Here is a 26,273-nt window from a genome sequence, read left to right as displayed (position 1 = left end):
AATTACTCACAAACTATTGATTTGCGACCACAGGTTCATATAGGTGAAAATGTTACGAAATACTTGTAGAATATCCCCTTGCAAGGAATGCATCGAATTACCAGTTACCCTGTATATGTAGCTTATATATACTGTATATACTTTAAAATATTTCTATCTTCAAAAATATATAATTGAAATGATTCCTCAAAAATATTTCAAATATTTTATTACTACTAACATCAAAATACAAGACGTTCCTAAAATATATTATTGAAATATAGTGACAAAAGACAAACAACAAAACATTTCAAATAAAAAATATGTGAAGATATTCTCATGTCTGAAATATTATTCCATTCTTTCAAAATGAAATATAACTAGACGTATTGTTAGTTCGTCAACAGCTAATATAAATTTTCATCGTGTAATGAACTTAAGTTTATTTTCTGCAAAACTGCTGCCTAGCAGCAGAATCAACCAGTGGCGGCCGGTGGATTGTGGTTTCGGGTGTTGCAGTACGAATGTTCGGAGACAGAAGATATAAAGTGGACTAATCACCATAACTTTAGATGCAAATGTTATGGAACATGTGAAATTAAATAAAATTCTGATTTTAAAAAATAAAAATTAATGTAGAACATTTTATTCGATTAGTCAGTGGAGTAAATTTGTCTAATACATGCTGGTTGAACTCTGACATTCCCATTCTCAGGTCTTTTTCGATGGAAAGCATAACCAATGGTGATAACCTTACTTCAAACATTCAATTCCTTGAAAGTGTCCATTCTTTTCGACGTGGAAAAACTCCTGTCTTCTGTTCCTGACGTCATAGGTACAGTTAATATTAATTTCAGAAGCTCTGTAGATTCACCAAATATTTTTTCAAGGTTATTGCGAACAATTCATTCTAGCAAACCCAGTCCCTTTGGGTGATCCAAATTTCTCTGCAGCGTAGACTGAAGACAGTTCGTGGCAGAGATTAGTGATATGAAAAGTGTAAATTGAACACACTTTATTCACAGGTTATCTAGGAAAATTTAAAACAAATTGTAGAAATATATCTAGTGAAACAATATTGCTGCCATAAGATGTCCGTGAATTTAAACCGGATTTTTTTCGAACACTCTTCTGAATTGCCCTTTGCTTGTTTTGTCTAGACCAGGGATGCAAATAACCACTCGCCCGGAGCGAATGGTTCATCGGTGCGGGCGAGTATTTAATATTATACCGAAGGTAAGTAAATGATTTTTAATGTGGGATGTGGGCTAGTAGCTTTTTTCTTGGGCTAGTAAAATTTTGTTGCTTATTTGCATCCCTGTTCTAAGCCTTAATTGCAAGTTTTTCCTCAGTAAAGAGCTAGGCATTTTTTAAAGTTATTTACAGAAGTCATGGTATAGTATTCATTCAGAATTTGTAGGTTATTTACAGAATTAAAGCACACACAATGCAAGTAAATCTAATAACTAAAAACGAAAACAGCTGGTTCAGAAATAACAACTGATACAAAAGAGGTATATGAATCGCGGATGCCACATATACACCAACCCACACACGTGTGTAAAAGAAAAACTCATTCCAAATCATCCGTCTTGGTTGTAAGCAATGCACGGTGAACACAATATATTCCACATGAGGCGAAACCATGCTTATCAATGTGGTACGTTCTGGAAAGCAAACTTTGAAACCCATCAGCTGTAGGATCACCATGTAATAGAAGCCAAAATTCAAAGAACATCAAAACTAACAGCATTGCCAGTTCTACACTCAGAAATGTTTGCTGGGAGGGGTCCAAAGTATTTGAGGGGGTCCAATACATCTATATAATATCAAACCTGCCTTATTCTGCACCCGAAAAGAAGATAAGTAATTAATTATTATCACCTACATTTTTAGAAAAAAATAATACAACAATTATTTTTCAAGGAAAAAAGTACATGATGAGACGTAAAATAAAATATTTAGCATAGATCAATCATTTCTCTATTAAACAAGTATAGTTTGTTAAGAAAGTCTACAAATGTTAGTTGAATTTCAAAAATTTTGGGAGGTCCGGACCCAGTGAAACCCCTAGTGGTTGCGCCTCTAAGCATTGTTAACTAGTTCCAAATTCAATGTGGCGTTCCCCATCATACAGTTTTATGTGGAAAGTTATAAAATACACTTATTTTATAAAAGAAATATGTATATACATCATATTCCCCATCATACAGTTTTATGTGGAAAAGTATAAAATACACTTATTTTATAAAAGAAATATGTATATACTAAAATACTGTCCACAGAGGAGAGATTCTATATATTGACTTATTAATATTTGATTCACAAATTGCTGTACAAGAAGGCTTCATTATCTATATAAACTAAGAGTTAACTTGTAAATGCGTGTTTACTTTCATTTGTTTTCTACTCTATTATACATATATTTTCTTTCTTATTTTCTAATTCTGCGATCACGTTTTTATTGTCATTATATTAATTTACTTCAATATAGTCCCGTAATTTAAAAATATGAATGCATAAAAATAAATTCCATTTGTAATTGGTAGTGAAATAAAGTTCAGAAATCTTATTTAGCGCGAAAAACCTTCTCGTTCACTGGAAACCGTGCCGCGTTGCACGAGCACTGCAACGACCAGAGCCTTTAACTTCTAAGCTAGGGGAAAGGAGACTTATCATTCGCTCTAATTGCCGCGCTGTAGAAATCTGATCGTTGTATGCTCGCTGCAACGCAGTATAAATTAGAAATTCTGTGACGGATTGTTTTTCACTTTTTAAAACGGATTAATGGATTTTACAGTTATAGAAGTAAAAAATATCTTATTCAAAGTATATGGCAGTGTTAGAAAGTATTTTTTTCTGTTCTTTACTACTACTGCTAATAATATTTGTTTCTTGAAATATTTTGGTCGTTGCGCAACGCTGAAACACTAACATTAGCCGTCACTGGACTCAACAAATAAAGGTATCAAAACAAATGACAGACAAGAACCTATTCAATTGTTCTCAAATTTTATACACTAGATGCTTCATAAGCAGTTTCAGCCGACTCCAAATTGAATGAGACTTCCCATGTTAATTTGGAGTTTAAGGCATAGACTATTAAAAAACAACACCTACCAACTGCACCACGATTTTCGTAGAGATAACAGTTTCTGAACATTGGCCCAATTTACGTCAACGTAACACGAAATTTCCTATGACTACAGTAAAATTGTCGGCAAATAGAACCTCATGTTGCCAGCTACTAATATCGAAGTTGCTAAAACTGTTTAAAATGATTTAAAATTCTTGGGGCCTTATGCAGAGTCGTTTTGACGTACGATTAGCGTCATACTAAAGGCCTTATTACTGCAGGAAACATATGTTAGTCGAACTCTTTAGTATGGCACTAATCACGCGTCAGAACGACTCTGCATAAGGACATTTCTATTCATTCATAATGTAGATAATCAGTACATTCATAACACCTTATTTCTTCACCCGTGTATTGAAAACGCCAAGAGAAAGTTGAAATTGCCACTCGGTGAGACAGATAGTAATCAATTAGTTGATGCGTAATCAGTTTACCAAATCCTGCTTTATTTCTGGTTTTCTAGATCACCGTTCACTATATCTTAATTTGTTTCACAATCAATTAACCACATAATAAGGCAAAACAACTACATAAGTTGAATATCCAACACTCTTTGGATCAAATAAGTAAATCAATAAAATAAAAATTAATACTTCCAATAAACAAATTTTCCTCAAAGGTAAACACAACGATCCTGCGGTTTCACACTTACGAATTTGATGTAAAATCAATAGTTCATACCATTATAAATACAATGTGAGCATATAATCTTACTCAACCGGAAGGGAAGACCATAAGACTTCATAATCAAAATCTGATATCCAATTTTCAGCCAGTTTATCCCAGGAACGTCGTCATAGGCTGTATCAGTGGTTTAGTTGAATCTGAACGCTGCTCCGGAAAATATTTTTGAGACAACGTTGAAACCTAGTATTAGTCTATATAGAGACTGCTAAATTCGTAAGGTGAGTTTCGGTAAATATTTTTTTGGAACTAAATCGCTGGGCTGCAGGGAAGAGGAGCAATTCATTTTACATATAGGCTTATATTAATTTTCCTGAATGACCTTACTTTCAGTCACAAATGCTAAGGTGAGTACGTATTGTATCTGTATGGGAAGAACTGTCTACATGAAGGAACAATTTTCTAAAGTACCCACAATTATGCCCTTTAGGCTAAGGGGGACGGTGATGAAGACAAGTGAATGATGGAAGAATTTGTGGAATGAGATGTGGGAGGATACGGGAGCACCTCGAGAGAACCCAGGGATACGGTGTTGAACACCACAAACTTACTTGGGCGGGAATCGAACCAGGGGCCCCATGCACTAAAAATAAGCGATTTACCACTGAGCCACCGTGCCCCCATTATGTCTTTCTTATAGTGTACTACATGTTAAAGAATACATCCTTCATTTTGTATTTATATGTGAGAGATAAGATCCTCAAATATTTTGATTACGTATACAACCGTATTCAGTAGATTTTATAAATTTATGCTCTCATAAAATGGATAGCAGCGAATACTGAACTTAAGTTGTGTCCATGATGCCAAATATAGATTGTGCGTAGCTTACTTCTGATGATAGCTTCAAAATTTTCTAAGATTTTATATGAGAATTTTTGCTAAAGTAGATAACCTAAATCCTCGTGATTGTGGCGTAACGCCAGGCAGGGACGGATCCAGGGGGGGGGGCATCGGAGCGATAAGGAAAGGAAACTTTCTTATTATATATATATATATATATAAATAAAACCCATCCCAAAGTTTGGAGCCCTTAAAAGTAGCATATGACAACCCACCGCTCCCCCCCCCAGATGTCGGTCCTGGATCCGCCCCTGACGCCAGGTTTAATAAGAAAACTTTTTCGAGTCCAGCTTCCAGAAGTTTCAGAAGAAATTTCTGAGTTTAGGAAGAAACAAATATGTCTGTGTCTGCTTTCTGTAATGGATTCTCTAGTTATGTAAGTAAATCTATCATCAGCGCATGGGATAAATTCAGACGCAACTGTATAACAGTGTTTGCAATTAATTCTTTTACATACAGTTATTTAGGGGAACACAGTTGTAGTAGAACCGTAGGTTCTTGAAGGATTTAAAGAAAGTACGTAGGATCTTTTCGCGGCAAATCCCAGATAGAGAAAGCCGTATTTATTGTTGAAAAAAATAAAAGTATTAATTACAAGATTCACATATCCAAGATTTCATAGAATAAAATAATGATATATATATATATATAGTAAAAGATTATATCTTGAAGTGATGTTTTGAAGTATGTTAAGATTTAGAATTTCCAAAAAGACTTCAGGACGAAGAGTTAAATTTCTAGTGGAATTAATCGAAAGAATTAAGACTAAGCAGCCAGCCAGTAAGAACCGTAGTTCTTAAAATATAAGTATATGCTCTGGGTGGATGAGAAAAAGAGTCTTCTTCTGATGAATTCTCGCGGTAGTTACGCGTCTATGATTTTAACACTGAATAATCTATCTGTGAATTTTCACAGTTTATATATTTAACATTAATCTTGTTGTTCTCGCCTTTTGGTGTTAAGAGATTTCAAAAAGGAAACATTTAATCTCTCATGTGAGTGTCTTATCATTGAACTTCAAAACATCACGTACACATAGTCATAGTCATCCATTTGTTCATACATTAATAATACTTCTGGAACCAAGTATTGACTTTGAGTACATAAGATAGTTAACAGAACAGAAAAACAAAACTTTGAAGCTGACAAATTATCGATGTTAACTCAAGAAGTCATGATCATGTGCCTTAAGTAAACAAAAACGGCAACTAGAGAATTATCTACAAAAAGCAAACACAACGTGGATAGCTGAAAGATTATCTATAGCAGTTTAGTTCGAAGTCAACCTCAAGCAATGATTTCATCTTTAAGTCTTATCAGTTTAAAACCAAAAGTTCATTCTTTTAGAATCACTTAAATGAAAAGAAAAATATACTTGCAATTATATCAGAAACTAAAATATACAATATTAAAAGAAAAAAAATAAAAATATACTCCTGGTACAGCCATATATTACACTTCCCCCCTTATCGAAAACAAAATTTTATATCGTAAAATTTTGTTTTAAGTTACTCTCTGCTTATCTAATTTTGTTTCTAGGACTTGGTACTTTTCTGTTCGTGAGAGGAATTTCTTCTGATTCAGTTACCTCCAATGAATTTGCTATTTTACTCATTATAACCACCTTATCAGCAACATCGTCTCGTTGTTGAATCTTATTTACAATAGTGGGCTTAAAACATATCTGTCTGCAACATGTATCATCTTTGTACCATTTGTAAAATAACTTCAAACATCCGCATCTTTTACAGCAACAACAAATTACAATAATAATAACTATTGCAGCACAGACATACGCAATAATAGATAAATTTGATACAGTATTAGTATGATTAAGTTTCCATTCTTCTTCAGATATTTGCTGTTGAATTTCATCAACCTTGTGACTTGCATATTTCAAGTCTTGGACAGTATTAATTACATGTTTCAAAGGTAAATCTATGGTTATATCTGAAAATGGAACTTTCTCACCCAATACTTCACAACAATCTAAAGAGAGGTTAAATTGAGGAATTACATCTTTGTGGGAAACATTAACTGACAGAATACTTTGAGATTGGATTAAAGTACGAATACCATATGCTTTACAACCATTGTTTAAGTGAATTTTGCCAGATCCTTTCAAATTCACATCATAAGGTTCTTGTGATTTACAAACAATTGTTAGTTTTTCATTTTCTGGAGCGATATACAACCAATTATTATTACCTATAGGAACTAGCATTAGTTCTGTTAACTGTACAATTCTTTGATTGCAGTCATTAGGTATATTTCGAACATATTGAAGCAGTTTAGCTTCACAATCTTCATGCAAATGTGTCGAAAGAATAGAGAAGTTTTGTTTACAAATAAACCAATCATCTCTTAAAATTTTACATTTTTGAAACTCTATTTCACTTATTTTAAAATAGTGTTGTTTCGTGCTATCCATAAGTAACATTTCCTTTTCTGGCTGAATAAAAATGTATTTATCAGTTTCGTCTACTTTAAACGGAAATGACATTACCTTATAAGTGAAATATTTCATATTTTCCGTGAGGGGTAATCGAATGACATAACCTAATATACCATCATTAATAAAGACATCTAAAGAAAGAAGTTTCAAAAGTAAATACCCATATGAAACGCTAAGGGGAATGGGTAATGATACACCATTATTTAAGTCAACTTGACTAATTTTAAAATGTTGAAGTATCTGAAATGGGGTTATTATGTGTGGTTGTAATATTCCATGTTGAGCATTTAGGATAGCTCGTAGGACTATATCATACTGTGCTTTCAGATCTCTACACAATTGATCTAATTTTTGAATGTGATCATTTAAGGCTACCTTTAGTTTTAAATTTAGAAATTCTTTATTTAACTGAGAAGCACGTTTATTCAGCTCATTCTTTAATAGTTCTATATTTTTACTTAATAACTCTTCATTATTTTCTACAGCATATAAAGTATTATTAATTGAATGTAATGTCGATTTGACCACTACCATTTGTTCTTTGCTCAGCTTCAGAAAATCTTTCTGATCAGTTACTAATTTATGAATCTGCTGTGTGTAATAATCAGCATCATGACTATCCAAAGTCCCAAATAGTACCTTTGAAAATTTCACCTACAAAATTGAATATTCCTCGTTTATTTCTATGAGAGTCACTTGTGACTTTTGTAGTTTGATCTATGATTTTACGTAACTCTTGAATTCCTTGTAGTTTTTGAAGAATTTGATTCCCATTTATGTTATCACAACTTGTTTTGTTGGCTTGTACCATATTTAAATTACATATGTGTTTTGTGACAGAAAAATACTTATTAATTACATTATAATTAAAATCTAACATAGACAGATTCACAAACACAACCAGTCGCCATTCTACATTGTATATTTGTGTGAAACCCAAATTATTATAATATAGTCCAGGTGAATCATGGAATTTTTCCACTTCAACGCCAAGGAAAGCAAATCCCAACGGGAGAGAAATAGCCAAAAGCAGAAAGAGTAAACGAACCATACCTGAAAGAGGTATGTTATGATATTAGAATTTCTCAATAGTATAGTTTTAGTCTATTCGCATGCACAGTTGTTACCTTTCCTCCTCTTTTAATCTGACAATTTACACCTTTTGTGTTAATGACTGTATAGGGACCTACCCAATAAGAAGTTAGTTTCTTCGAACGTCCACGACGTACGGATTCATCAAAAAGTAAAACTTCATCACCAGGTTTGAAAAGAAATTCATTGCTATCTTGATCATAATATTCTTTGTTCTTTTCCTTGGATATCTGCAACTTTAATTTGGCTAGTTGATGAATTTCTTGCAGTTTCTGCTTTAACTCTTTGACATAGTCGTCGTAGTTATACAGAGGTTCAAGGGGTTTCTTTTGGAGAATGCCTGGAATATTAGCTTTCTTACCAAACAACAACTCATGAGGTTGAAAATTTGTACTTGTGTGAGGAGTTGTGTTATATACAAAAAGAGCATAAGGAATATAGGTGTCCCAATCTCTTTGGTTTTCAGACACAAAATGTCGTAAAAATTCTTTCAGTGAACGATGAAAACGTTCTAGACTACCGTTTGATTGTGGGTGATAGCTAGAGGTATTTATCTTTTCAATTTGCAAAATTTTACATACTCTTTTCATGATATCTGACATGAAATTACTCCCTTGGTCTGTAAGAATTATCTGTGGAATACCGTATTTTAAAACTATATTTTCTACGAAAGCTCTGGCTATTGTATCAGCATCTTGTTGTGGTAGAGGGACTGCAAATGTATATTTCGAAAGTTCTTCTTGGACTGTTAACAAATACTTGTTACCTTTGTCTGTTGTTGTTAGGGGCCCTACAACGTCTAAACATACCTTTTCTAAAGTGGTACTAGGTGTAGTTGTAATTTCGAGAGGCATTTTTACTTTAGAGCAAATTTTGTTTCGTTGACAACTGTCACAGACCCGAATGAATTGTTCTATGTCTTCTCTTAACTTTGGCCAAAGAGATATTTCTAAATCATTTAATTTCATGTATTCTTTTACTTTTTCGTACGTACGACAAACACCTTGATGGCCTCCTATTGCAATTTCGTGAAATTCTTTTAATATGTGTCTTTTGGTATCTTCGTCTAAAAGGTTTCTATCTGTTACATCTGCTTCTAATGCATACATTCTACTTAGAGCATCTGCATTTGTATTCCTTTTTCCTTGTTTGTACACGATTTCATAATCTAGCTCTTCTAATTGAATTCTCCATCTAATTAATCTAGAGGTGGGATCCTTTACCGAAAAAACCCAAGTAAGTGGTTTACAATCCGTGACAAATGTTACTTTTCTGCCTAGAATGTAAGGTTTGTAAATTTTGGAAGCCCAAATAATCGCAAGTAATTCCTTTTCAGTTGCACTGTACCGAGTTTCCGCTTGATTCAATTTTCTGCTTGAGTAAGCAATAGGTTTATCTTTTCCTATTTCACCTTGACTTAAAATAGCTCCAATGGCATTGAGGCTAGCATCTGTGGTTACTATGAACGGTTTTGAAAAATCTGGGTATTCTAAAACAGGAGCTTGAGTTAGTTTTTCTTTCAAAGTTTCAAAAGCAAGTTGGTGATTAGCAGACCATTGAAATTCTGCGTCTTGTTTTAGGAGAGAGGTTAGAGAATATGCGATTTTGGCGTAATCTGGAATATGTCTTCTATAGTATCCTGTCAAGCCTAAAAATCCTTTTACTTGTTTCTTATCCTTGGGGACTGGAAATTCCATGACTTTTGAGATAAGCCGGGGATCTGGCTTCACTCCGTCAGCTGTAATGACATGGCCTAAATAAACTACTTCTGGTCTAAAGAATTCTGATTTGTCTGGTTGTAATTGCAAATTATTTTCTCTAAATCTTTGAAAAATCTCTCGGAGTTGTTTTTCATGTTTTTCTAGCGTGTCAGAATATATTACGCAATCATCCAAAAAAATGAAACATGAAGTACCTTGTAATCCTGATAGAACTGTATTCATCAAATATTGAAATGACGATGGAGCGTTTTTTAGCCCAAAAGGCATTCTAAGATAATGAAAATGACCTTTGTCTGTTGAAAAGGCAGTTTTCGGTCTGTCTTCTTCCTTAACTAACACCTGATTATAACCAGACGCAAGGTCTAAAGTGCTGAAGTGTTTGGCTTTTCCTAAACGGTCCAAAATGTCTACAATGTTTGGGAGCGGAAAACAATACCCAATAGTCAGATTATTTAAATTTCGAAAATCAATTACCACACGATATTTCTTTTTCCCGGAAGCATCCATCTTTTTTGGAATAACTAACATGGGAGAATTGAAAGGACTCGTAGAAGGGGTAATGATTTCATTTTCTAACATTTGTTCTACTTGTTTGTTGACCTCTTCGCGATAAATTTCTGGCAATCGGTAATTCTTTTGGTTTACGATACTACCTTGAAATTCTGGTTTGAAAGGAATAGAGTGTTCAATAGCTGCTGTTGCAGTAAGTTTATCTCCAGGGAGATAAAATATATCATTATAGTCTATACAGAGCTGCCAAATTATTTCTTTCTCTTTTGAATCTAAATGTTCTAGTCTGACAAGAGATTTTAGTAGTTCTAATCTTTCACTAATACTACTATTGTTACTATTGTTTTTATCCTGTTTTATGTGAGCGACTAAAGTTTCGTCGACTTCCACAAATTCTTCTAATTCGACTGGAGCAACTTCAATAACCTTTTCTTCGTCATTTATATTCATTACACAACTAATGCATTTATTATCTTTGGCTACAGTGAGGCTCTCCGCAAGAAAAATCCCTTCTCCTAAGGATTGTTTTGAAACTATCCCTACGCCATTATTCTTTGCTGGAATTTCAACTAATAGTTGACAGCGACCTGGAATAGTATATTTCGTACTACTTGTTTCAAATGATATGATGCATTCGTGTTTCTCTAAGAAATCTCTACCTATTATTCCTGAATAGGAGCTAGGTAATAATTTATCTACTACATGGAACAAAGCCGGAATAGATTTCTTATCAATATCTAAATTTAAAGTTAAAGAACCACATGAAAATAAAGGGGAACCTGATATACCCTTGATTTTCGTAACTTTACTATGATCAATTTTATTCACTAATTCAGGAGACAGAATGTCTTTATGAATGCATGTAATGTCTGATCCTGTATCTATCAAAAAATGTTTAGTACTTGGTCCTAATTCTTTTATTTGTACTTCAAGACTACCTGGAGGTTTTTCTTTACAGCCCTTTTTCAGAGGAGGAAAGTAAACAGACTGCTGATTTACTCCCGTCGACCGTTTCCCGCATTCATTTTTATACACTTATTTTGATTCATACTTTTCTCTGTACCTTGTCCCTGTCTTCCTTCAGAAAGACACTTCGACCCACAGCTGTGGCCGGAACAACAATACTCGTACTTACTAGTAGAGTCTTCATGCATCTCATGTGCATGGCAACACATATGGGATCCCTCTAAACTTTGGCTAGCACTATACCGCACATTTTTGTTTTGTGTGCCTTTACTATGTTTTAGTCTACAATTGGCCTCAATGTGCCCAGGCTTCTTGCAAAAATAACAAGAAATGTTTTTCTTAAATTTCCTACTACCTTGTGATTGTGAGTTCTTCCCTTTCTCAGTTCTATCCTTATTAGACAATTGGTTAGATTCCTGTTCCAAACAAATTTCTACAGCCCCACCAAAATTTAAAGTGTCACTGTCTTTACTGCGAGCTATCATTTGAATTTTGTCGTCTGAAAGACCTTGTATGAAGGATGCTTTAGCTAAATGCTGAATTAGCTCTACGGCTCCTGGAACATGGTTTTCGTGTAATATTCTTACCGCTGCTTCTTTTAACTGACTCTGCAGGGAATCGATGCGTGAACCCCAATCTGCGATACTCTCGGTTTTGTTCTGCCTGGCACTAAACAATGAACAAGCGTAAAAATCGATAGTTCTCCTAATCGAATAATTTTCTTGTAATACTTCTTTTACTTCGGCCCAAGTTCCAGTGGCACTTCTAACTAACAACTTTGACTTTGCGTCACCAATAATACGTGCTTTCACAAATTTCAATAACTTACTATGTTGGGACGGTTGAACTAGAGAAAAAACTGCATCGCAGTTATCTATAAACTCAGGAAGAGCACGTTTGTCTCCATTGAATGGGTTATGTATTAACTTTAAAGCTTCCGAAATGGAACAATAATCTGTTTCAGAATCGGCGTTACTGTTTGTTTGCGAATGTGCCATGTTTTACAGAAGTTTATGTAGTTATCAATTTACCTTACTAATCCTACAGACAAAAGTATTATTTAGCTTAAGATAACCTTATAATCCTTTCGGACACTCCCTTCTATCGAAGAACGTACAAAAGCGCGTGTACTGAAGTGGGTTTCCTTCTTCGTAAAGAACGCGTATTAATATTCTTTTGTCCTACTCTTAATAACTTGTATTTCTGGCCACGGAAAAACAGTTATTCACACTTGAATTCTTCCAACTGAATCTCACAAGAAACCTAAGAAATTGTTTTGTACTCACTGTTTGTTGTGGAACTGTAAGTCCTGGGTAGATTGCCGCTAAGCGTGCTGAAACAGATGCTGGTCTCCGCTGAGAGATGAAATCTAGTTGTCCTGGGTACCCTTTGTTAGTTCTCTCCGCTGCAAAACCGGGGTCTTGATTGTCTTCCTGTATACTGGCAACAAACTGTCACATGGGGTGTTCACAAAATGTCTCTGCTTGGCAGGATTCGGTTCTTGCTGTCCCTCAGGTTGCGCCTGCAACCTGGCACTCCGTAGTAAGGAAATTGAAACTTCACACTTCGAAAAATTGTTAAAATGTTGGCTGCTATTTTTCTTCGTCCTGGCTTACATAGCCACCCAGATGCATATATATAATGAAAACCCGTAGTTTTCTTTTTCTTTTGAAGAAAGACTCAATTTCAATATAAAAATTGCAGAGACTGAGATTTACTGCTCTCAGTTCCGCCAAAAATTTTTGAAGTTTCCTGGTATAATGGGTTAGTTTGAGATCGAACTCTGGTCGATGTGTTACGGCTCCGCGAATTCCATCGCTGCCACCAATTTATCTGTAGTAGAACCGTAGGTTCTTGAAGGATTTAAAGAAAGTACGTAGGATCTTTTCGCGGCAAATCCCAGATAGAGAAAGCCGTATTTATTGTTGAAAAAAATAAAAGTATTAATTACAAGATTCACATATCCAAGATTTCATAGAATAAAATAATGATATATATATATATATAGTAAAAGATTATATCTTGAAGTGATGTTTTGAAGTATGTTAAGATTTAGAATTTCCAAAAAGACTTCAGGACGAAGAGTTAAATTTCTAGTGGAATTAATCGAAAGAATTAAGACTAAGCAGCCAGCCAGTAAGAACCGTAGTTCTTAAAATATAAGTATATGCTCTGGGTGGATGAGAAAAAGAGTCTTCTTCTGATGAATTCTCGCGGTAGTTACGCGTCTATGATTTTAACACTGAATAATCTATCTGTGAATTTTCACAGTTTATATATTTAACATTAATCTTGTTGTTCTCGCCTTTTGGTGTTAAGAGATTTCAAAAAGGAAACATTTAATCTCTCATGTGAGTGTCTTATCATTGAACTTCAAAACATCACGTACACATAGTCATAGTCATCCATTTGTTCATACATTAATAATACTTCTGGAACCAAGTATTGACTTTGAGTACATAAGATAGTTAACAGAACAGAAAAACAAAACTTTGAAGCTGACAAATTATCGATGTTAACTCAAGAAGTCATGATCATGTGCCTTAAGTAAACAAAAACGGCAACTAGAGAATTATCTACAAAAAGCAAACACAACGTGGATAGCTGAAAGATTATCTATAGCAGTTTAGTTCGAAGTCAACCTCAAGCAATGATTTCATCTTTAAGTCTTATCAGTTTAAAACCAAAAGTTCATTCTTTTAGAATCACTTAAATGAAAAGAAAAATATACTTGCAATTATATCAGAAACTAAAATATACAATATTAAAAGAAAAAAAATAAAAATATACTCCTGGTACAGCCATATATTACACAGTGGCTTAGAGGTAGGGCGCTTACCTCTGATTCGTGGGGTCCCTGGTTCGATCCCCGACCAAATAAGTTTGTGGTGGACGCCGGGTACGTGAGTTTTCTCAGCGTACTCCATTTCCTCCCACTTTCTCATTCCACCAATTCTTCCTCATTATTCACTTGTTTTAATCATCTGTCTCCCTTAGCCTAAAGGGCAAAAACATGGGACGTTAAACTGAAATATTTCATTTCGCATACAGTTATTTACACATACATTAGTTTCCATATTTCGTAAACTAAACTGACAAAATAGAAATTAGATATTACTACAAATAAAATATAAGATTACGCCTACCTCACCTTCAAGAGACTATACATTATGTTTTGTCAAAATCGATTTTTTTTTTTTTTAAACTTTATACTCCAAAATATTTTATATGTGTTACGTGCAAATCTGCAACATGAAGTAGATTTTCTCTCCTCATTCTTCATAGATTGCATTCCTAATGGGATTCTTTTAGAAGGCTGGAGAAAGGTACAGTACAAACTGAGTTTTCTTGAAATCGGATAAATTTTACATGAGTTATCCTGGAATAGACAACCGGACACTTAAATGGCAATCGAGTAGAATGTTAGAAGCTTGTTTCAATAAAGAAGAAACGAGGCCTAAGATGTAAGGATTCATAAAACAGGGTGGAAAGAGATTTTGAAACAAGTTAAGTTTCAGGTGTTTATATTGTTTGAGTGGGCGTGGTTTGACAAGTTGTACTGTGTTCCATTTAAATGTACGTAAACCAAGAACGTACCTTCAACCGAAAGCAGCACAGTAGAGCGGTTGTGCGTGTGAAACTAGCATCGTGTGTTTGAAGAGCGAGTACATTTAACTTCTTGAGTTTCTGTACATACGTGCGTGTATTGAACCGCAGATATATCGTGGGATTTTCGTTGTTGATACAAAGTGTGTGTTTTTTTAAATTACAGATAGTCTTCATGAGTGGTTGTAATGATGTTTCTGTTGGAGGAGTGCTGCTGCTCCTATTGGTCATTCAATCCCATCTGCAATACACGGTAAGTAATTACTACAAAATCACTAGCAGTAATATTAACATTAGTAACGAGCGTCGGAAGGAAGTCTGATGGGTAAATGAGCCTTTACCCCCTCAATTATTTTTTTTAATTAAACATACTTACATATATCTTCAAAGTAAAAAATAAATAGAAAAATAACGAGTATTATTAAAACAGTGGCTTTGCATAAAACAACGCTTATTCATTAAGCGTAACATTGTCGTGGGAGACTCGGGTTTGACTCCCGGTGGGAGCTCATGTGGTTCGGATCCCATAGTAAGCTGTACTTCCACGTCTTATATGTAGTCTCGCTGTGAGTGGCCCACTTACACGGGGATCCACCGGGTCCGGACCCCACCCCACCCCCCAAAAAAGTCTTCGTAATTCTATATAGTATACGTTTGTACACAATAAAACTATACTTGTTTACTAGAGAAATGATTCATGTATTTGGTCTAGGAATTAATTCGTGCGGTTGGTACGCACACATTGAAGCTGTAGTACAAACACAAAATACATAAATAAATTAAGAAAAATATTGTCCATCGCTAGCCACCACTTTCGCCCATCTGTCAGGCAATGTACGGATTCCGTGGCAAAAGAAGTCCTCATCCTTGGAAGCGATCCAGTCAGAGACCCATGTTTCGATATCTTCTGAAGAAGTAAACCGCTGTCCAATCAAATCGTTGTTCATGCAATCGAACAAGTAGTAGTCCGAAGGAGCAACGTCTGGTGAATACGGTGGGTGGGGTAAAACTTCCCATCCGACATTTTCTAAATAGGTTTTGACCGGTTTTGCGACACATGGGCGAGCGTTATCATGTTGAACAATAAGTTTATCATGTCTGTTCTCCCATTCTGGTCGTGTTCTGGCCAGAGCTTGCTTCAAACGCATTAATTGTCGTCGATAACGTTCTCCATTCATAGTTTCACCCGGTTGCAGCAGCTCATAGTACACCACACCTTTCATATCCCACCATATGCACAGCATAACCTTTGCACAGTGAATATCTCGTTTTGGTTGTGATGGACCTGGTTCACCTGGTTTCACCCAGGCCTTTTTTCGTTTAGGGTTCTCGTAATGGATCCACTTCTCATCACCCGTAATAATTCGATGCAGAAACCCCTTTCTGCTCTGTCGTTGAAGCAGCAATTCGCAAGTGGTTTTTCGTCTTTCAACGTCTCTGTCTTTCAATTCATGTGGAACCCAATGTGACATCTTTTGAATCATTCCCATGGCTTTCAAGCGTTTGGAGACTGTTGTTTGATCAACGCCTAATGCTGCTGCAAGTTGTTCCTGCGTTTGACACGAATCCTGCTCGAGCAATGCTGTCAATTCTTCGTCTTGAAATTTTTTTGGCTGTCCAGCACGCTCTTGGTCTGCCAAGCCGAAATCACCACTTCTAAACCGTGCAAACCACTTCTGACACGTTCGCTCAGCTAGAGCATGGTCACCATACACTTCCACCAAAATACGATGACTTTCAGTCGCACTTTTCTGCATGTTAAAGTAATGCAGCAGGACACCCCGCAAAAACACTTTATCAGGCACAAATTGCGCCATGTTCACTTAACTACAAACTGGTGTTGTTGACGCTTTAATCCACTGCCCTATACTACGAACGATACGCGATGACAGGGGTTTGCAACACATGTGTGGATACACGGAACTGTGGGACGCTCCGTTCGTTGCGCCATCTCTTGTCCACCTGCACGAATTAATTCCTAGACCAAATAGATTAAAGATTTAGCTTTACCCCTCGTTTGTGCTATTTCTCTTCTGGGTTATAGTTAAGGAGCCGTACTTCCCATTTAGGGAAGGACGAGAAACGCCATACTTTCAGGAATTATTCATTGACTATCTAGGATGTTAAAAAGTAGTTAATAGACTGAGTTCTTGCCCTTGTACTTAGGGTGTTTAGGTAATGCAACAGTAAGATGTATCCTCGTGCACGGGAGATGAGAAGTAGCTGTTCTTAACTATTACCCTTTTCTGATAAAAACAATCTAGTTTTATCGTTTTTCGTGAGAATAGAGGTGGTTGAACTTTTTTTTCTGTAGAATAACACCCGTTCGATACTACATAAACGTAGTGTGTTATTGGATCCTCCCACAAACTTTGGACCCCTCTCAACAAAAATTTCAGGCTGCTCGCCTGTTCGCTGCTGAAAGGGACACTAAACTCAGAACCAAACCAAACTAAGAGTAACATTGTTTCATGTGCCTAACACAATTACAGGAAGAAGTGTATTGAGAGATTTAATTTAATTTCTGTATTTAATCTCAACATTTTGACTGCAAGTGGAGTAGCACAGACCAGACGCGCACCCAGAATTTTTTGTTGTGAGAGATCCAATACTAGAAGATACTACGTCATATAGTATTCAAATGGTGGTGTTGTATAGTCATGTCCAAAATGATTGTTGCATATCTATAAATATTCTGCTGTAGGAATATATTTGATAACGATTTCGCCCGGTATTTCTTACAATGTTAGTATATGTATAATCGGCAAAGACATGTATGTGGCAAATTTCATGTCAAAAGAGCAGTAAATAACTTAAAAAAAAAACTTTCCTGTCCGTTTAGCAACATTTTGTTTTACTCGTTCTAATTTTCGTATTTATAATTCTTTTCCTATGAAATTTACCACAAATATAAATTTCCGTATTGTACACATAGTATTAGACGTACCCTACAAAATCACTATCAAAGTATATTTCCACAACAAGACCGTTATTTCTATAGATATGCGACAATAATTTTGGACATGAGTGTACATTTGAAAAGATTCAGTAATTGTGCTGTCACCTGTATGCTCAAGCAAATGGTACAATTGAATTTTTACATAAGAAAAGATTGAGTACAGATGAAGTGTAAAAACAAATCTTTAGGTTACAACAATCATTTCTATTCTAAACAAGAAAGGAAGTGTACAAATGCATGTCGAGATAGTATGCAGTTTTTTGAGAGGTGGGGATCTGAATGATGGATTTCATGCCTGGATGTGCTCTTGGCACGGACACATTTGCTAACACGCTATGGAGACGATACTTTTGATTTAAAAATTGTGGTTCTATAAACCATAATCATGAAAGAAAAGAAGAAAAAGAACTTCAATGTGACTATATGGTTAGAGAAAGCAGCTTCGGCGCTGGAGATCCGGGATCGATTCCTGGTGAGAGCTCATGTGGTTTGGTTGCACTATGTTAACCTGCAACTCGAAGTCTTGCAAGAGGGCACGGTGGCTGTGGTAGAGCACTTACCTCTGGTGTATGTGTGGTCCCTAATTCGATACCCGTCCAAGTAAGTTTGTGATGCACAGCATCATATCCGTGTTTTTTCTCGATGTATTTCCGTTTCCTCCCACATTCTCACTCTGCTGATTGTTCCATCATTCACTTGCCTTAATCATCCGTCTCCCTTAGCCTGATCGACATAATCGTGGGACATTAAACTGAAAAATTTTATTTAATTGTTTGCATGACTTTATATTGAAAGGGACAGTGCGTAACTATAGATAATGGAGTGAGTGGAGCAGTTGCTCCAGGGCGCACAATAAAAGGGCGCAAGAGCGACAAAAAAGAATACGGAAAAATGTTCCTTATGCAAAGAACGTTTGAAAACATTTCAAAAGGTACGCTATGGCTATTAGTAGTTAACTGGCAACAGCCGATACCGGGGGCAGATCCAGGAATTTTTGAAAGGGGCGCAGGTCTGGAAAATAAACTTGAGACCTTTTTCGATATTTGGTTCGCTAACTAAAAATGTGGACTGTACTGCTTCATAATACGTATTTATCTCTGCCCTTCTGGAGGCGGCATTAAGGAAAGTCATGTTGTTAAACACGAGAGAATCCGGGATTACCATGAACTGGAAACTCATATAGAAATTAGGACTAAAATGGCATACTGCTTTTTATTATTGATTTTCCCGAAAAGCTGTAACGCAAAAGAGTCCGAATTCAAAGGTAAGTTACTTGTTGCCCACATATATATCCAGTATTTTATTTCTGGTGGTACGAAACGGTACGGCGTACCAACACCTTTTTTTTATTCAGAACGTAATATTTACTTTACTATCCTTAAAAAAAGCTTGACGAGAAACTTCGAAAACACTAAATAGTTTTATTGGAAAGTAGAGTTTTCATTGTTTCCTTTTTTTTCTTTATAGAGAAAGATTTTGAATCTTTGTCCCTTTTAGAAGTTAGTTAACTGTATTCAGGGACTAGAAATATTTGGGCCCTTCTATCTCTTCCTCGCTGGCGAATTAGTCCCAGAAGCGACAGTCCTATTAGCGACAGGAACTGTTATCTGTCCTATGAGCGACCGATTCATTTACATTGAGATGATGGAAGATGAAATTATTCCATCTCGTAAAATATGTTTGCCTGTGGCGCTATTAGCGCCCGAACAATCTTGGTATGAAATATGTACGTGCCAGTGATACTGTTCGTCAAATATATTTTTCCTCCACTGTGATTGCAAATAAAACTTATTTTAATTTTGAGTTAGATTTGACATAAAACATAGTCAAATAACTTAACGAGACTACAGGGATATTTTCATGAAAAGTATATTTCTAGTATGTAATTATTGAAAATCCAGTTGTAATATCCCCTTTCTTCAAAAGCTCTGTTTTCTGTACTTAATTTGATTCAAATGTAATTACTAACTAAGCACAGTAATATATTTTACTTTGAAAAACTTAAACGTGTGACAGTTTCGACAACTATCTACTTTTTAGACTTCCTAAGACTATGAATAAAATGAAAATAAAATGTCAATGATAAAAGACAGCTTTTGAGATCCCTTACATCTGATTGGCTATTATCAACCAATCCCACCAATTACAATGCAGTTCACTTTAAACAATCGAAAAGGTAAACAAACTCTTTAAACTACCTTCCCCTCTATTGTAAGCTACTAAAACTTAAACTAATTGCTTAATTTGCCTTCCTCCCTTGTTTTGACTTATACATAACAGCTTGTCGTGTAGCAATCTGAAATAATCCTAGAACTATTAAGTCCTGCGAAAGCTTTGTAACTTGTGTAATAATTTCTTCGAATACACCGTATTTTTTAGGTTTCTTTGATATCCTCAATTGGTAAACACCTTTTTTTCCATGGGCGCCCGATGGGAAGGCAAGGGTCACCTCCCTGGCTCACAAAAATGTATACGTAACATAGCAAACCACGTATATTAAATACCAGATGTACCAGACGTGATACAGTAACCATGGAGATGCCCCTCCCTAGAAAATTTTCTTCGGGCGCCCCTACCTCCTTCTGATTTCTTTTTTGTGCCATAAACATATTCAATCTAAACTTACGCTTCGTATCATTTTAACACGAAATTTTTAATTATGTTAGAATCATATACAAAGGCGGAGCTACTGTAAATATTTAGTTAGTTTTCCCCTTGATAGGGTCAATGTATTCATAGAAATTAATTCGAAAATATAATATTAGGAAAAAACTTATAAAAGATTGTTAATGTAATGAGAGCATTTTCACGCATTAAATTCAGGTAGAGCGAAATTTTTCATAGTACAACTTGTTAGGTTCTAAATCACATTACCATGAAACAAGTTAAAGAAGAGAGAACCTTATCTTCTTCCATTATCTTAGTATGAACGAATCGGTGACTCATAGGGAAGTTAACAGATCGAATCGGTCGCTCATAGGACAGTTAACAGTTCCTGTCGCTAATAGGACTGTCGCAAGTAGGAAGACACCCTCGCTGGGAACACCTAGTGCCTCCTTTTTAAAAAATTCCTATAAATTAATTGTTTTTATTCATTATTAGGAAGAAGATTAATTGAAAATGTCTCATAGATTTTTCGCAAAGTTTTTCATTAATTTAGTAGAGGTTTGTAGAACATTTTGATAGCATGATTAGTATTCTGAAGAATATTATGTAAACAATGTACTTTATCTGTTTTGTTATTGAAATTCAGTATTTGTGGAACTCTTGATGCCTTTTGAAAAAAATAGCAGTAGCTTACTTTCTCCCCTTTACGATAAGACAAAAAAATAAAAGCAAGAAACAAGTCACTACAAAATATTGATTATCATTACGTTTATTGTATTATAAAATTAAGGTGTAACAATCAGACATTTTAAAACCATCTTTACATATATGTGCGTAAAAGTTTAGTTACAAGAATGCAGTGATATGCTACTGGACATTATTATAATTAAATCCTGAAGGGTATGCAATTTTTCAACTATTATGCACATGAGGTCCAGCGTACTGGCACCTTTATTTTTAGAAATAAAACGCTCTATAAATCTATCGACAATGTCTCAACGCTTCGAAAGAAATATTAAAAATGATTTGCGCAAAAAAAAAAAAAAGTGTGCCATTTTAGGCCTATGCGAGAGTAAAATGGCATATTAATAATTGTTACAGCCAAAGATATAAAATATACAATTAAAAACATTTGTATTTGAATTCTAAATTTCGCTAAACAACATTAGCCTTTCTAAATAATGTGCTGCAACTCAATAAACAATATGAGCTGTAAAAGTTTCATATTACGATATAGTGGAAATCATTTTACGATAGATATGAGAATAGGCAAAAGTATTTAAAACAATAGTTAATTGAATACAATAACGTAAACGTCTGTCTTTTTTGACAGTCCAGTACAGTCTGCGTGAGTCCACTAAAGCCAGTCTTTTTCTGGGCGGGAGAATGAATACAGTTCATTACAATATAGACAAGGAAAATCACCATCATCGCTTAACACTAGTCCTTCACATTCATCTTCCACATCAAAAGTTAATGTTTTCTTAACTTTCTTTACAGATGTTTTCCGGAGATTAATTTTCTTTCCTTTGGCTTCTTCTTTCTATCATTTAAATAGGGGCTTGCGGTAAGAAGAGTGAATTGTTCTGTTCCCTTTCTTCTCTGTTTCGTTGTCTGGTGAGAAACACTTGAAATTGGAGAGATCTGTTCTATAGTAGGGGAAGGCGTTGTACCTGTGAACACTTCGTTTTCGAAATTTTGGTGCTAATATTCAGCACTTTCCCCCCAATTTTTTCCGTATATTTGAAATGCCATCTCTTCGCTATCAGATTTTTAAACGTGTTACATAATTGCAATAGCTTTTATAAGATAAAATATGAACATATCCGTTTCGTTATGGTCATGTACACCTTGTCTCAAAAAGGTTGAGCACATTCTTTATTGCTGTTTCGAGGCAAAAATTTTCTAAGTCCAACTTCGGGTATCTTCGGGAAAAAGTAAACCAGGTTCGAACCTCGAAGCCAACCTTTGCAATCGGGAAAAATCTTGCAGATGTGTTTTTCTTCTTTTAAATATAATAAGACTTGTTACCAATTATATATAAAAAAGCAACATTGATTGAAATACTTAATGATACAATATTTCGAAACTGTATTAATGCCAGCACATGCTTGTTTGTCATTTTGCTCTCCATACTTAATGGAATATTTAGATACGTAAACGAATCTTTCCATATGTAAAAGAATGGTGAAAGTTAAGACATAGAACATTATTCTCTCCTGAGTACTAAAATAAAAGTCAAAGTAGAACAAAAACAGCGTTTACAGTGGATATGAATGTAATTATTATCTTAAATACAGCTATATATCGCTAGAAGTATTATTCGAGGAGCGCTTGTGTTAGCTCAGTGGTACGCCGTTGGATATCAAATCGTAAGGTCGAGGGTTCGATTCCTATCTGAGTCAACGTTTTTTATGAAATTATATTTTCCGCAATGCATGAAAAATTATATAAAATAATTACATTAAAATACGTCAGTTGTATATATATATATATATATATATATAACATATAATCATTGCAGAACATAGTGATTATTATGTTTAAAATATAACAGGTGTTCACAATACGTTGGTATTCTATGATATATGTGAATGTTAAATACAAATTAAGAAAATAATATCATCGCAATAAATAAATTATGTAGTGTATTTATTTGCAGCTATTTGTCATATAGGGGTTACTTCTGAACATTCGTACTACAGCATGTCATTGATATTCTTGAAAAATTATCCGAGGCATAAAAAGAGGGTATAAACAAAGAATCCAAAGTCGGAACGCTCGCAAGAAATTCATGAACCCCAAAGATCACGTGAGCAGACTGGAATTGTCCTTATGAAGCATGCCACAGCAGAAGGTCTTTACATAGATTTTCAATTCAATGCAATGTGGAAGTGGTGATGCCTTTGGTCGCTCTCTCTCACTTTCTCGCTCGCTCACTCTGTATTTATATATATATGAAAGTGGATGTATGTGTGTGTTTCGACATAATTCTGATATGTCTAGAGCAATTTTAACCATATTTCTTACAATCTGGAAAAGAGTACTGTCGGGATATATATATCAAAAATGCTAGAAAAGGATCGATATTAGTATCGAATCCATAGTTTCGTGGTCGCTTAGGTAAACAGTTCTACTTTCAATTCAAGTCCAATTAAGCTCCCATTAGCACCCAGGGTGGTTACGTAGCGACAAAAAAATATCGAAATCAACCAATATTAGAGTCGAAGCGTAAGTTTTCAGTGGCGCATTTCCCATTAGTCCAACTAGGCCCGTGCCTAGAGGGCAACATATTTGAAGAGCGCAAAGTTTAAAATTTTAATTTTTTTCGTATGAAAAACTTTAAAAAATCGAGAGCAAATATACTATTTTATGAGCAGTCCTCTTTTACTATTCTAATATATTTAATGATAGCGTAAGAAATCTGAAAATAATTCAGAACATGTTTCCCATTTATTTTTTGTTACGTAATTGTAGCTGTAGCATCTAGTGAGTGGTATTTAACTGCAATAAATTCACTAATTAAGCATATTCGAATTAAGTTTTATTTGTAAGTTAGAGATCAAGGGACGGAGAAATGTGTAGTTATTGGGGGCGCCGAGAGCAAAAGTGCGTAGGGACGCCGAGCTTCTAAATGCAGCACTGTTCGCTAAATTAATTGGTAGAAATTTTAATGCCATTTAAGACCAAATTTAGTCCTAGCAGTGGTAGTATCCGTTTGCTGTCCTAGGAGGAATGAAAGGGACTGACATCAAAATTATAAAAAAAGACCTACATTAGTGTCGAATCTATAATTTTGGAGGTCTCTTAGGTAAAGATTGGAACTTCAGATGCCATGTAAGTTAAGCTCTCATTAACACAATGAAGAAGCTTGTGAAATTTGTGACATGTAGAAATAATTGAAAATAACCAATGTTAGTATACAACCCATATCTTTCGTGGTCGCCAAGTTCATTGGGAGCAGTTCTGATGACCTTTAAGTTTAAGTTCAACTTCCAGTAAGAGTAAGATCCCCCAGCACATCTAATAAGGAGAGCGTAGTTCTGGAATGTCTGGGACAACCTTTACCAAACTTGGGGGACATATTACTTTCAATCTAAGAAGAAAATATTGTATAGCACGGCCAACAAGAGATGGTCTCTGACGTTTCTTAACACAAGCGGTGGGACATTGCAGCCCCTACTTTGATACCAGTGTTACCAACCACGATCACTTTGTCTTATACCATTAATTAAATTGCCACTACAATTGCACCGAAATAAACCTTGACACGCGAGTAGTGGCAATGTCACTGCGAGCTGTCAGAGACGTTCTCTTACTGGACGCACTATAGTAGTATGAAGTTATGGAAGTTGGGAGGTGTGACATGTAAAAATAATGTAAAACGACTGATCTTAGTGTTTTATCCATAATTTTCTCGGTCGTTGAGATGGATAGTGATGCTCCCAATGGAGGTTACATCCAAATTCATCCCCATCTTCACAGGATGATGGCCTGGGAGAGCTAAAAATAAAATCTCAAAAAATACTTAAATATTTGTCGAATTCATAGTTTTCGGGGTGAGAAAGCGTTTCTAATAACTTTGGAAGGTAATTTGTACCCACGTCTAGATGGGCGTTTTAATCATATCAATTTCTCACCTTAAGAAGAAATTACCATTACAATTATGATATTAAGCCAACCTTCGCAATCGATGAAAAAATTATGTGGATGTATGTTTCGTCTTTTAAATGAAACAAGACATGTTAAAATCAAAGATGGAGTGGGTCAGTGGGTCGGTTGGTAAGTGGGTGAAATGGGTCAATATTTGTGAGTGGATCAATGGATCGTGGGTCAAAAGGACGTGACCTACTGCGAAACACCACTCACCGTGACTCTCACTGGCCCACCTGGTGGCGACCCTTTTAGTCCAAAGATATTTCGTCCAAAGAACATTTCGTCCAGAGACATTTAATCCAAAGACATTTGGTCCAAAGGACAATTCGTCGAAATGACATTTCGTCCAAAGGAGAATTGGTCCAAAGGACATTTCGTCCAGGGATGTTTCGTTCAAAGCACATTTCGTCCAAAGAACATTTGGTTCGGTAACGCTTGGGGGTCAAGGGTTTGTTTCTATTAGAAGAGTAAAAGTGATTCATATAATATTATGACTCAGTAGCTTCTTATTTCTAAAGGAAATTTGAAATCGAGATTTATTCCGCAATTTTCATTTTGATAGAACAAATAATGCTGAGATATTCAGAAAAACGTAAACGCCTGAAAACAACATGGCCGAACAACAGGAGTGAGGGAAAGGTTGTAGTGTGAAGTATGTTGCTGTAATAACTGCTAACATGACATCTAAAATTTTCATGTTGTGAATGAAATAGTTCTAAAATAAGTACCGGTAACTAAAATTAATGGAGTTTAAATTTGAGTAAGTTAAATATTAGGTATTCAAACCCTTGTGTTAGAAAAGTGAAAAATTATGTGTCAAGTATCTTTGAAGAAATACTGAGAATAGAAAAATACACATGTGTGAAATATATTCTTAGTGTCCAAAGATAATACTCTTAAACAGTCACATTCTTGGCTGCAACATTGTGAAAAGTGATTGACAAATATAAGATGAAAGTTGAAACATTTCGTGTAGAATATACGTATCTTTTCAGGTTAACCACAAGTCTTTTTTTTATTTGTAGACTATTGATAGTGTGTAACTTCGGCAGACGTTTC

General features: G+C 35.2%; 2 protein-coding genes across 2 annotated transcripts in view; one reads left to right on the top strand and one right to left on the bottom strand.

Annotated features, from left to right (window-relative positions):
* Positions 1-419: 419 nt before the first annotated feature.
* LOC145695186 (uncharacterized) lies at positions 420-14,194 on the bottom strand. Its single transcript, XM_081772156.1, has 2 exons — positions 12,673-14,194; positions 420-8,150 (listed from the first exon to the last, which is right to left on the bottom strand). Exon 2 carries the CDS (start codon positions 7,629-7,631, stop codon positions 6,162-6,164), a length of 1,470 nt encoding a protein of 489 aa, XP_081628282.1. The 5' UTR covers positions 7,632-8,150; positions 12,673-14,194; the 3' UTR covers positions 420-6,161.
* A 776-nt stretch (positions 14,195-14,970) lies between these two features.
* The window catches only part of fs(1)N (female sterile (1) Nasrat), a 216,697-nt gene continuing 205,394 nt past the window's right edge, over positions 14,971-26,273 (top strand). The window contains exon 1 of the mRNA XM_081772155.1: positions 14,971-15,245. Coding sequence (XP_081628281.1) covers positions 15,168-15,245 — 78 coding nt within the window. The 5' untranslated portion in view covers positions 14,971-15,167. The remainder of the gene's footprint in view (positions 15,246-26,273) is intronic.

Source organism: Thermobia domestica, chromosome 9 (genome assembly GCF_964235325.1).
Source record: "Thermobia domestica chromosome 9, izTheDome1.hap1.1, whole genome shotgun sequence".
Classification (NCBI taxonomy): Eukaryota; Metazoa; Arthropoda; class Insecta; order Zygentoma; family Lepismatidae; genus Thermobia; species Thermobia domestica.
The sequence above is the reverse complement of the archived record's forward strand: the minus strand, read 5'-3'. Positions and strand labels throughout refer to the sequence as shown.